Source organism: Nicotiana tomentosiformis, chromosome 6 (genome assembly GCF_000390325.3).
Source record: "Nicotiana tomentosiformis chromosome 6, ASM39032v3, whole genome shotgun sequence".
Classification (NCBI taxonomy): domain Eukaryota; kingdom Viridiplantae; phylum Streptophyta; class Magnoliopsida; order Solanales; family Solanaceae; genus Nicotiana; species Nicotiana tomentosiformis.
Window position 1 is genome coordinate 109,396,787 of NC_090817.1, and position 12,631 is coordinate 109,409,417.

General features: G+C 37.2%; 2 protein-coding genes across 3 annotated transcripts; one reads left to right on the top strand and one right to left on the bottom strand.

The window, feature by feature from the left end:
• Positions 1 to 232: 232 nt before the first annotated feature.
• LOC104117744 (NAD kinase 2, chloroplastic) lies at positions 233 to 9,553 on the top strand. Of its 2 annotated transcripts, XM_009628828.4 has the most exons (8): positions 238 to 802; positions 1,174 to 3,123; positions 5,222 to 5,343; positions 5,453 to 5,594; positions 5,683 to 5,907; positions 6,080 to 6,154; positions 6,986 to 7,087; positions 9,114 to 9,553. In XM_009628828.4, exons 1-8 carry the CDS (start codon positions 584 to 586, stop codon positions 9,315 to 9,317), a joined length of 3,039 nt encoding a protein of 1,012 aa, XP_009627123.1. In that variant the 5' UTR covers positions 238 to 583; the 3' UTR covers positions 9,318 to 9,553. The 2 variants fall into 2 exon arrangements, with proteins under 2 accessions (XP_009627124.1, XP_009627123.1); XM_009628829.4 differs by lacking the exons at positions 5,222 to 5,343; positions 5,453 to 5,594; positions 5,683 to 5,907; positions 6,080 to 6,154 and having other exon boundaries at positions 233 to 802.
• Positions 9,554 to 9,954: 401 nt separating this feature from the next.
• Positions 9,955 to 12,395, bottom strand: LOC104117743 (1-aminocyclopropane-1-carboxylate oxidase 5-like). The gene is made up of 4 exons (XM_009628827.4): positions 12,150 to 12,395; positions 11,196 to 11,434; positions 10,792 to 11,126; positions 9,955 to 10,531 (listed from the first exon to the last, which is right to left on the bottom strand). The coding sequence occupies exons 1-4, from the start codon at positions 12,249 to 12,251 to the stop codon at positions 10,254 to 10,256; spliced, it is 954 nt and encodes a 317-aa protein (XP_009627122.1). The 5' UTR covers positions 12,252 to 12,395; the 3' UTR covers positions 9,955 to 10,253.
• Positions 12,396 to 12,631: the final 236 nt, after the last annotated feature.

Below are 12,631 nucleotides of genomic sequence, written 5' to 3' on the forward strand. Positions count from 1 at the left end.
CCGAATATAAATAATTTTTTGCTCGGGCTAAAAGTAATAATACCCAGTTTGGACAAAGTATAGGAGGATATTAGGTCGTTCACAAAAGTTTAATTGTCTAATTGAAAATTTCAAGACAACTTCATAAGGGAATTTCTGTATTATCCCCGAAAGAAAAGGACTTAGAGGAAAGGAAATAAAAGAAAAAGACAGAATTGCAAAATCGCTTGGTGTTTGAGCCAGAGGCTGAGGCTCCAATTTATCCACTACATCACATACCCAAAGGCATCAACTCGAAGTTGGAAAAAACACAAAAATGGGAAAAATGATGTCCCAAATCTCAAACCCACCACTGATTTCCACAATTATTTGTCTTACTATTCCTCCTTTCCTATTATCCACACAAATTTCCACTTCCACACAAATTTCCCTCTTCCCATCTTTTGCCAAACACATACATATACATTCAAACGCATATTATTCTTCTAAATTGTTAGGATTTTATAAAAGATTGCGAAAATTCTCAGATGGTTCTTGATCCATTATACATACTGATTCATTAGTACAGGGAGTGGAGTAGATACACACAATCTGTTCAACTGGTATGGCAATATGTTTTCGTTATTGTCCATGCCATTTGGAAATGGGTCGTACAGTTGCTGCCCCGGGAATCCATCTTCACTGTTGCCACCTCAATTATGCAAAGGCGATTTCTGGGTCTGGGTTTGGACTTGGATTATCGTTCGGTTATCGTCGTGTCAAGTTTGTTGTCAGTGCTGAACTATCCAATGCTTTCTCCGTCAACATTGGCTTGGATTCTCAGGTAATTTTTTTTCCTTAGTTAGGAATTGTACAAACAATGTAACAATACAAGGTTGTGGTAATGATAAGGAACTGCTGTTGAATTTCACAGCGGATCTTGCTTAAAATGTATTAGTGATGTCAAAATATACAGAATCTACGTGCCTCAAATAAATTTTTAATGCTGGTGCTTTTCGAGTGAGCAAATGCGTGTTTGTGTCATTGTTCTCTTAAATGATTCAAAACAGTTTCTAGTCTAATTTCTAGCTCATTAGTATCTAATTATCAGTCTTGCCCGCACACGAATCTAGCTATCAGTCTTTTCCGATAATTGTTTGTTGAAAACTAGATATTGCTGGGTGATTCTTTTTTACTGAATATCAAATTGTCCAGGCCGGTGATACTTCACAGTTGCCCCGAATGGGCCCACTACCTGGGGACATTGCAGAGATAGAGGCTTACTGTAGAATCTTTCGGGCTGCTGAACAACTTCATAATTCATTAATGGACACCCTATGCAATCCATTGACCGGAGAATGTAATGTCTCGTATGATGTACCCTCAGACGATAAACAAATACTTGAGGATAAACTAGTTTCTGTTCTAGGATGCATGGTATGTCTGCTAAATAAAGGAAGGGAGGAAGTCCTTTCTGGGAGATCCTCGATTACAGACTCTTTCCGTGATGTTGATGTGCATGTGACGGATGATGAGCTTCCTCCACTTGCAATTTTCAGAGGTGAAATGAAAAGGTACTGTGAGAGCTTACATGTTGCTCTTGAAAACTATTTGACACCTGATGATCCTCGCAGCATTATTGTGTGGCAAAAACTGCAAAGACTGAAGAATGTATGTTATGATGCCGGATTTCCTCGTGGTGAAAAGAACCCCAGCCATATACTCTTTGCTAACTTTAGTCCTGTTTATTTGTCAACATCAAAAGAAGAGACACAGTCTGCAGCTTCTGAGGTTGCTTTCTGGAGAGGTGGTCAGGTAACTGACGAAGGTCTTAGATGGCTGTTGGAGAGAGGGTTCAAAACCATTGTAGATCTCAGAGCCGAGACTGTAAAAGACATCTTCTATGAGAAAGTGCTAGATGAAGCCATTTCATCAGGGGAAATTGAATTAATTAAACTACCTGTTGAAGTTGGTATATCGCCTTCAGTGGAGCAGGTCGAAATGTTTGCAGCATTGGTCTCTGATTTAAACAAAAGGCCCTTATATCTCCACAGTAGAGAAGGAATTAAGAGGACGTCAGCTATGGTCTCTAGATGGCGGCAATATATTACTCGCTATACACCACAGGTTGTAGCCAGTACATATAAAACAGCAGACTCAACTGAGAACTCATCACGTGATGCTAGAGGAACTGAAGAAACATTTATGTCGCCAAGGTCAGAAGAAGATACAAGCTTTAATGAGGAAGTCAGCTCTGCATCTGATAATCAAGATGGGTCACTGCCTAAAAGATCAGACGACATAAATTCTGCTGTGAAAGATATCAAGCACATTTCTGAAACTACGGGCCTAGGCAAGACTGAGGGCGACGAAGTTGTTTCATCCAATAGGAAAAGCACAGTGCTAGAATCTGACAGTGAAGTAGCATCCTACACTAATGTGAACCCACTCAAGTCTCAGCTGCCTCCCTCTAATGTCTTCTCCAGAAAAGAGATGTCCACGTATTTCAGAAGTAGGATGGTTTCACCTGCAACATATTTTACTCATGAAAGGAAAAGATTGGAGGTGCTTTCTGCTTCAATATATAGCTACAAGGGAGTGCCTAAGGGAAATGAAACTACAAGCATATACAGTGAGAATGGAGTGATGGAATCACAAAATTTAAATGGTTCGTCTTTCAATAAGCACTTAACTACTAACCCTTCAACTTCCTCGTCGAATACAGAGATGTATGCTGGTCATAGTGACTCTGCGACTCCAGTCTTGAATGGAATCGGCAATGGGAAAGTACAAACCTCAATAAAAAACGTTGGAATTGTTGATGCAAGAGATGAGTTAGAATGTAATGCTGAGTCTAGAGTCACTACAGGGGAGAGGAGGAATATTGAGGTCTCCACACCTTTGCTGGAAGATGACTTGGAGCAGATTGAAGGAAATATGTGTGCTTCTGCCACTGGTGTTGTAAGAGTGCAGTCAAGAAGGAAGGCAGAGATGTTCTTGGTTCGCACAGATGGGTATTCGTGCACCAGAGAAAAAGTAACAGAATCTTCCTTGGCCTTCACTCATCCTAGCACCCAGCAGCAGATGCTTTTGTGGAAATCCACACCAAAGACTGTACTGCTGTTGAAGAAGCTGGGCTACGAACTCATGGAAGAAGCTAAAGAGGTTCTTCGAACAGTTTTCATTAATTTAGTTGAATTCTTACCTTGTGATTTTCATTTTCTACTGATGCTGGGAACCTCTCTTCATTCTTCACTTCTTTCAAGTTCTGAGGAATGCAGAAAGTGAAATTATGCTTATCATTAACGGAGAAGGGTCAAAAATACCCTTCTACTATTGAATATTGTTTATACTTACCCTCCGTTATACTATTTGGTCTGATTTGTCCCTACCATCTTACTATTAAACATATTTACCCTTCAGTTTAACGGAGAGGACACGTGGCAGTCTTCTAAGCATATTTAACCCCCAACCCGTTACCCGACCCATTCCAAGACCTAAATAACTAAACCCTCCTCCTTTCTCTATATTTCATCTCCTTCTTCCAAAACTAAGTGCTTTCAAATTTCTTAAAAAATGTATCTTTTTGTTTCAGAGAATTAGGCTAAGAAATTATTCAACATTTCCTCGTTTATTGTCTTGATATCCAAATCAGAAATCACCAAAAAATATTAGAAAATTCCAAAAGAAAAATTCCATTCCTTCTCTGTTGGGTTTTCAATATGCTCGTAAAAGGACTTGTTATATTTGAAGTTGAAAATGTTGCTTGAGATTTGATTCGGAGTAGTTGTTGAGCTGAAAACTTTGTTATACAGTGATTTTGAAAGTGATCGGAGGTGCAAATTTTGAACTCTTTGTTGTTCGAGTACATCGTTCCCCTCCTTGATTCTGAAAATTTTTCAAGTTAAAAGTCACGGGTGCGACTATTGGGTGCTAGAAAATTCGAATTGGTTTGATTATCTGGACCTGCTCTTCGTGTCAAAATTGTTCTAGCAACTGATTTGAATAACTGGGTAAAAACAATTGAACTCCTACTGCTGGGTTGTTAAGTTATCGCAAGTTGAAAAAACAAATGGTCGAAATATTGAATTATTCTACTGATATTATTGTTAGTTATTAAGCTTGAATTGTTAATACACTGCTGAAACTTGGATTTAGGAAGAAGAATCTATAGCTGAACGTATGAGAGCTTGGCTCAAAAATTCCATTTCAAAGCTTCAAGCTTCTTCGTCCATGGTGGGCCTTTGAATCTGAAATTCGACACTGTTCCGGCTGTTTGGAGTTCGAAAAATCTGATATTATATGATATTTCTGTTTACCTAACGTTTATCTACTGAATTAAGGTGAAAATTGAAGGGGAAAAAGCAAGAACTGCCCCCAACTTTACAACTTTTAGCTCATATTCTTCGGTGCTACTTGTAACCATAAAATGATTACTTGGTGTTGGTTATTTGGGACAAATCTTAACCATTTCAGCATTCTTATTGTCATGGAGGAAGGAGCTTCCATGGTGACGGAGATGAAATATAGAGAGAGAGGAGGGTTTAGTTATTTAGGTCTTGGAATGGGTCGGGTTTAAGGCTATGGGTATTAGGTAATCAATATGGGTAACGGGTTGGGGGTTAGATATGCTTAGAAGACTGCCACGTGTCCTCTCCGTTAAACTGAGGGGTAAATATGTTTAATAGTGAGACGGTAGGGACAAATCAGACCAAATAGTATAACGGAGGGTAAGTATAAACAATATTCAATAGTAGAAGGGTATTTTTGACCCTTCTCCGTATCATTAATTATGACTCGTGTATCTCCCATTGAAATCACCATCTATCAACAAACTGGTGGAAAGGAAAATATGATCTTTAGTTTTCTCTGTTTGATTTGGATTGTCTTTACCTCTGACTTTCCTTCCCCTCCCACTAGCATACGTTAAATGTGCCATTCTACTTAGCCAACTAGCAGGATGCAGAGATCTTTTGATCAATATGAATTTTAAGTTACTCTCTAGCCTGTTAAGATTTCCGTCTGGCCATCTCATTTTGAAAACCTTAGGCATCAGTTTGATGAACTTAGGTTTATTACATGTTGTTAACTTGCTTATAAGCTGGAAACTAAACTATGTGAGTAAAAGTTTTATTTCAATTATTTTGGTTTACATTTCCATTAGCAATTGTTTTCTGCCATTCATTCACATATTTTCATAAGTTTTAACACTCTCTTAACAGACAGAAGTTCTAACACCATCTCCCTTTTTTAACCCCCGAAGGTTGCTTCTTTCTTGTATTCCCAAGAGAAGATGACTGTTCTTGTTGAACCTGAGGTGCATGATATTTTTGCACGAATCCCAGGCTTTGGGTTTGTTCAGACCTTCTATAGTCAAGATACCAGGTGGGATGACTAATAAACTGTACGTGCAAAAGCATTGTCCTTTTCATTTTTTCCCCTCTCTGGTACTTCACAAAGAGATGTATGACCTTGCCTGATGTACCAAATGCAGTGATCTTCACGAGAGGGTTGACTTTGTTGCCTGTTTGGGAGGAGATGGTGTGATACTCCATGCGTCAAATATATTTCGAGGTGCTGTCCCACCTGTCATCTCATTTAACCTAGGATCCCTTGGATTTCTCACTTCCCATCCAGTATGCCTCTCAACTTAAATGTTATGCTTTATTTCTTTGTTATATAAAAATACTCTATCTTTTACTTCTCTGTCATCAATTTGTACAGTTTGAAGATTATAAGAAGGATCTTAGACAAGTCATCCATGGAAACAACACTCTAGATGGTGTGTATATAACTCTACGAATGCGTCTCCGATGCGAAATATTCCGAAGCGGGAAAGCAATGCCTGGAAAGGTGTTTGACGTCCTAAATGAAATTGTAGTTGATCGTGGTTCTAATCCATACCTGTCCAAAATAGAGTGTTATGAACATGACCGCCTCATTACCAAGGTGCCGTTTTTATTCTTAACAGTCAATCCTTGCCAAAAGATTTAGAAGAGGAACATTCTATCTTAATATTTTAGATCATGTTTCTTCTAGAAAATCGAACAAGTGCTCTGCTGAATTGATGATCAAGAGATCAAAGAATAATCATGTCATACTGCCTTATATTATTTGGCAGGTGCAAGGTGATGGGGTCATTGTGGCCACTCCAACTGGAAGTACAGCTTACTCGACAGCTGCTGGGGGTTCCATGGTACTTCTGATACACATCACTTACGAATAAATGTTGTGATATGCTGCATTAGAGTTGATAGACCAAGTGAAAAGTGAGACCCTTAAAACTCAAATCAGAAGGTTGAGGCTTAAAGCTCTAGCAGTTTGATGTGGCAGCAATAGAAACTGAACAAAGTTACTAAAGGCCGAAAGGGAGAGAACACACCAACTAACCTCTTCCTGCCCCCAGATTAAAGCAAGGAAAACACGAAGATGGAAAACATGAAAAATAAAAAAAGACGCTGTGCACTTCGTTGTCAAATATACACTTCGCAAGTATGACTTATAAGAATTATTGACAGAGTTGGGTTAATTACCCCCGTCATACTTTAATTTATAGTAAATAAATGAATAGGCATCACCCTTTTATGGTAAATGTTCCAAATAGGCAATAGTTGTATTAAACAACTTCCTTGTTCATTTCGGGGATTTCTATTAGGCATCAAAAGCAGTAATGACGGAAAATTCTACTATAGAAGCGAGCGTTGTCATACCACTTGACTTACCATTACATATATAAACCTGTTTTTCAGCTTCCTTTTTAACATTGTATTTATTATAATAACAAAAACTTTAAGTTGCAATTTTGTGACAAGAAGGCCTTTGCTCTTAAATTTGATTCTGATAGATGTTATTAACGATCTACTCTTGAAGGGAAATTTTGAAAATTATACTGACTTGCTGCTGATCTTATTGGTGATGATATCTTACTCTTTGAACCATCGTTCATCCTGCCAACAATTATTAGTTGTTTTGCCTTAAGTTAGTGAATGCGTAAACATTATATGACAGGGTAATTTATGTCATGCAGGTGCATCCCAATGTTCCATGCATGCTCTTTACACCAATCTGTCCACATTCTCTCTCGTTTAGGCCTGTCATACTTCCAGATTCTGCAATACTAGAACTAAAGGTGACTGTCTCTCTATATATTTTATGATTATTGGAAAAGAATCTCATTACTAGTTTACGTATCAAAAAATATTCTCTTTACTAGTTTGTGCTAATACATTCTCATTTCCTAACCAAATGCTTTAATACAATTTACAGTATTTTCCAACTAAAATGGAAGAAGAATAGGACCTTTATTCCTTCTTTAGTGCTGCTAATCTTTTTCCTTGGCTTCACGGATTTGTATATGATGGTAAAAAAAGTCTGGAAATATGTGATCACTATTACATGCAAGAGGGAAGAAATATGTAGTTCCTGTATGTCATCTTAGCTGTCTTGACCTTTTTTGTATATAATATAAGTGATATCCAAAAATAATTTTCTAGGGAAGCCTAATTAGAACATTTTTTCCAGAATGGTATATCTCTTGGGATGAAAGAAAAATATAGAGGAAACTAAAGGCGGAAGCAAGCTAAGAAGGTTAAAAAAAGTGAGGATCGATCAAGTAATTTGGGGGATATACATCCTATTGAATTTATCGTCTTGTTCCCAAGTCTGGCAATAGGTGAGGACACAGGTTGCTGAAGTGACAGTGTATGTTATTACATAAAAACCTCATGATATGTAGACACTTTTTGTCAAAGTCTTTAGGCTAGATCTGGAGACCAACATTGCACAGTATAAAACAAAGAGATTAATTATAATGTTCTTGATAGCCATATAGATCAAGTATGTGGATTGTTCAGGTCTTCTCTAGGTGTTGCACCTGTAAATGGGAAACTCTTAAACCTAAGCTGAATCAGCTAAAATTGTTGGATCTTAATAAGGTGCAGTTAACTAGCAAATATTCTTTTTAGATAATATGGTTGGTGCTGTGGAAAAGGTCCACAGCTGTTTTTAAGTTTTTGAGCAGTAATATGGCTGCTTCTTACAAATGGTTTGGTTAGTTCGATTCTATTATTGGCAAGGGATGAGTACTGCTTTTAGATTCCCCTAATAGTTATTTGAATTTTTCTAGCTTCCCAGTATTAGCTTGAACATCTGTATTGGAGCTAGCAAACCTCCTTTTTTGCTATATCTCTTTGGTAACTATTTTGCATCTTCTTGATGCCTGCAATGAAACCAATTACTTCATTTAAAAAAAGGGATAAGTACTGCTTTAGAGGCGGTAAAAGAGAAGAATCGTTAGAAATATTAACAAAGCTGACAAGGCTTACTAGAGAATGGTGTTCAAGGTTTCACTTCCAGAATCTCCTAAGCATCACATTAGGGTTTAGTAGCGTCATACATTGTGCGTGAATCAGAATGAGTTCAGTTCTAAACTTGTGTCTCTTGAGCCCTAGTGAATGAGAACTATTGGGAAATCTTCTATAGAAAATCTAACTCGTCATAAAGCTTAGGGTGAGATGGCGTAACTTAGTTCCATATACCATGTGTATTAAACTATTTGGTAGCTGAGTGCACTTCGTTGGGTCAAACCTGCATTTAATGATGGAAACCTTCACAGATGTTAACATTTTCATTACTGAAGATGCTACCAATGCCCTATAGTGTAGCAAGTTCCATGTGAAGGCATTAGAGCTGCTTTTATAAAAGATGTGGGCATAGGCAGACTTAACATTGATCGAACCAGCTGGTGGAGAGAAGGTACTTGTCACTTGTCAGACCTTCAAGCATGGGGAGTATGTGGTAGTTTTCAGTCATACAATGCGTACCCTTAGTCTGCGTACCCTTAGTCTGAGTTTTAGCGGTAGCCAGCTATCCTCGTCCTTTTGGAATTGACCTATTAAGTACGGGTTGTTGTTTGCACAAATGTCGAGCCGATGGAGTCAGGTACTAGTAGTGACAAGAACAAAAGGGGATGAGCAGTAGTTGTGCTAGTGAAATAGTCCAACTGGCCTAGTTAGCCCGAGCCATTTGTGGTACTAGATATCCACGTTACGACACTGTTCAAGGATAGGTGTGTTTGCAGAGAGAGAGATCTCTCGTGGGAAGCTCAAAGCCTATTGTCTATTCCGTAATCTTATAAGCTTTTTGCATATGAACAGATTCCAGAGGATGCACGTAGCAATGCTTGGGTCTCCTTTGATGGGAAGAGAAGGCAGCAACTCTCTAGAGGAGATTCTGTTCGCATATATATGAGTCAGCATCCACTACCTACAGTTAACAAGTCTGATCAGACAGGTGATTGGTTTCGTAGCTTGATTCGTTGTCTAAATTGGAACGAAAGACTAGACCAGAAAGCACTCTGAAGCTATTGAGATTTAGTCCTTTCATTCATGTAAATTACTGTACAGTCATTTAAGTAAGAGCAAAAGAATTACAATAGTGAGTAAGAGTCTATACGGTTATATCTACTGTCGCTCTCTGATATTCAGTCAGGTTTTACCCTCTTATTTAGCTATCTTGTTAATTTTATTTTTCAAAGTAAGAAATTTGTACAGCACTATTTTCACATGGTTAATTACAAAGTTCCAATCTTTACACATCTGGCTGAGACATTTTTGCAAGAGTCTTTTGAAGCTCTCAGCTTAGCTCTAATTTTTTTCTGGGATTTTCGAGTTTACTGATTCACAATCATCTTCTTCTAATTCTCATAGCTTTGTTTGGCCAAGCTGCGATGGAACTAGAAGTGCTTTTTTTTTTTTTTTGGTGAGAATAGTTTGTCTTGGAGAGATATAATGTTTGGTCAAGCGTTTGAGGGGGGAAATGTGCTTTTAAGTGTAGCAGAGCAATTAAAAAAACAAAGATTTTGGCCTAATTTATTTTAAAATAAACTACTGTACGTTCATATTTAGTACAAAAGGATTCAACAACAGAAAAAGAAGTATGCATAAATCATCTGGGCTTATAAAAATTGGGTTTAAATGAATTCGAGGGATAGTACAGTTAAACAAAATATATGACTTTTTCATAAATGCTACGTTGTATGTAAACTTTCACCAAAGCTTTTAAATAAATAAAGGATGGCTAAGCAAATCTATGAAAGTTAAAGTTTACAAAGACAGAATTGATAGATACATTTTAAGAAATACATGAGGAAAAAAGAAAAGAAAAAGGAAATACCAACAACCCATAAAAAGCAGCCACACGATTACTATATATGTACTGCTTTATATGAAGATTGAAATATTTCTACAATGAACCAAACAATGGAGAGAAAGCTATTTATATATATTAGCCCTTCTTCACATTGCTCTGACAGCTTGAAACCTTGGTTCTTTAGGAAGGAACTTCTGCTCAGTATAGACATCCATGTAATCTCCAAACACAAAAGTTGGATAATTAGTTAATTCCATTTCTTTCTTATCCTTCATCTCCACTAGCTCTGGTGCAGGAGCAATGGTAGCTCTCAAAGAAGGATTATAGAAGGAAGCAATAGATCTCCTATTCCCATCTGGTTTAGACATAACTCTGTGCCAAACACTCTTGTACTTCCCATTGCTAAGCACTTCAATTTGATCACCTGTGTATATATATATATATATATAGGGAAGGAAATCAAAAAGCTGATAGTAAGACACAAATATCACATGTTTAAGAACTTGTATCTTTGGTATGTAACCAAAAAGAAATTCTTTTTTTCTTAAACTTCAACCCAATCAAACATCACAAGTGGGATCTGGGGAGGGTGGGATGTACGCCCCCTACCCTGTGAGATAGATGGTCTGTTTCGGATAGACCCTCGGCTATCAAACACTGCCATATTAAAAAAAAAATGATCACCTGTGTTGATAACAATGGCGTTAGGGAGAGGCAAGACGTCGATCCATTCGCCGTCTTTAAGGATTTGAAGGCCATCAACTTGATCATCTTGGAAAAGTAGAATCACACCTCCAGCATCAGTATGAGCTCTTAGGCCATTTACCATTTCTGGATGTGGGCAAGGTGGGTAATGGCTCACTTTTGTTCCAAAAAAAGCATTATTGTCTCCTTCTCCTTCTCCTTCATTGAAGGCTTTCTTGATTGATCCTTTTTGTAAGCCTAAGTTTTCATCCATTACTTCCATCACACTCTCTGCTAGCTTCTTCACTTCTGATCTATATTCTTTCATCGTTTCCCTGTTATTTAACATCAGACGGTCAAAATTTTGTAACATTACTGTTATAGTGAATAAAATTGATACTTACTTGAATTCAGGAGTGTTGGAGGGCCATTCATTGTCATCAGTGAGAAGGAAGACATCTTCCCAATCCACATTTTCAACCTTATAATTGCCATTATTAATGTTCTTGCTCTCGGCCGCCTCATTAAGCAACTTGACTGGTGTTGAATTCTTGAAAGCCTCTTCTCTTTCCAGCTTAAAGCATTCTGCACACACTTTCTTCACCCTCTCAAGCAGCTCCACTGGTATCCCATGATTCACCAACTGCAGAAAATTTTTGTCATTTTCCTTGAGATTTATTCATATAATAACTATCAACAACAATAAGAACCTAACAATGCCCTCAATTTGTATGAATCTTCGCTGACCATGTCGTCATTGTAAGGAGGATTCATTATAAATTTGCTAGTTTTATGCTAGCAATCAATCAAACTGCAACTGCAGTTTATCCAGACTTGAGACCGGCAATATATATGAGCAAGTTCACACAGACATTTATAGTATAACTATACAAAAAGATTTTTTTTTTTGAAAAAAGCTGAAGTTTACTGTCAAAATATAGGTTATGAGGCCCATTTTCATGGGTGATGCGATCAGAAAAAATGTTTTCAACCTGCTCACTACTGAATAAGCAAGACATTATTTGTTTAGCAGGAGAAAATTCAAAAAAAAAAAAAATGTCAAGAGAACAAACACTTCGTTGAGGATTTACCAATAAATACATTTACCAAAGTAAAAAAAAGAAGAAAATGAGAATGCAAAATAAGAAATTAATAAAGGGTTTTAATATTGTTGAGTTGGGGGCAAGGGAGAAATCAAGTAACTTTCCTTTTGCTTACTATAAGCCTTTAGGCGATGACCCTTTTAATATTTTAACCCTTTGGTGACGACCAATATAAAAAAAAAAATTTACAGAAACACAAGCCATATTTTGAACTTCCAAAATAAAAAATATAAGTATATATATTGCAGAAAATACCTGAAAGAATCCCCATTCTTCACATCCTTTGGAAATCTGAGCCAAAGTTTGGGCTCTTTCCTCTCCATCAAGCTTTGAGAAATCAATCACCGGAATAGTCATTTGTTGTAGTAATAAAATGACAAAACACAAAAACTAAACAGACTTAGACAATAGCAGACAGATCCTATCTTTTTGAGGCTGGCACTGTTTTAATTTGGTGGTCTAGAAAATATTGACATGAACACCCTTTTTATAGCCAAAAAATTTCTCACCTTATTGAATGTCAAATGTTCTAAAAAACATAAAGAAGTAAAACCAATGTAGCAGTTAGAGTAAGGTAAATGGACGGTGACAGAATAATATTTATTAATTTAAACAACAAGGTCAATGTCTTTGTGAGGCATTGCTTCCCCACAACAGAAGCATTCTCCATTGCTAGTATTAATCACCAAATAATTGATTAAATAAATACTTTCATGTTATTAGCGACGTCCCTTTTT

What these genes read in the sequence shown, in the direction of transcription:
- LOC104117743 (XM_009628827.4), bottom strand. Translation starts at nt 12,251, where the DNA reads ATGACTATTCCGGTGATTGATTTCTCAAAGCTTGATGGAGAGGAAAGA. An exon ending in TCCAACACTCCTGAATTCAA is followed by an intron (nt 11,127 to 11,195) that starts GTAAGTATCAAT and finishes GTTAAATAACAG; the next exon opens with GGAAACGATGAAAGAATATA. An exon ending in CGCCATTGTTATCAACACAG is followed by an intron (nt 10,532 to 10,791) that starts GTGATCATTTTT and finishes ATATATACACAG; the next exon opens with GTGATCAAATTGAAGTGCTT.
- LOC104117744 (XM_009628828.4), top strand. Translation starts at nt 584, where the DNA reads ATGGCAATATGTTTTCGTTATTGTCCATGCCATTTGGAAATGGGTCGT. An exon ending in TCATGGAAGAAGCTAAAGAG is followed by an intron (nt 3,124 to 5,221) that starts GTTCTTCGAACA and finishes TAACCCCCGAAG; the next exon opens with GTTGCTTCTTTCTTGTATTC. An exon ending in ATGACCGCCTCATTACCAAG is followed by an intron (nt 5,908 to 6,079) that starts GTGCCGTTTTTA and finishes ATTATTTGGCAG; the next exon opens with GTGCAAGGTGATGGGGTCAT.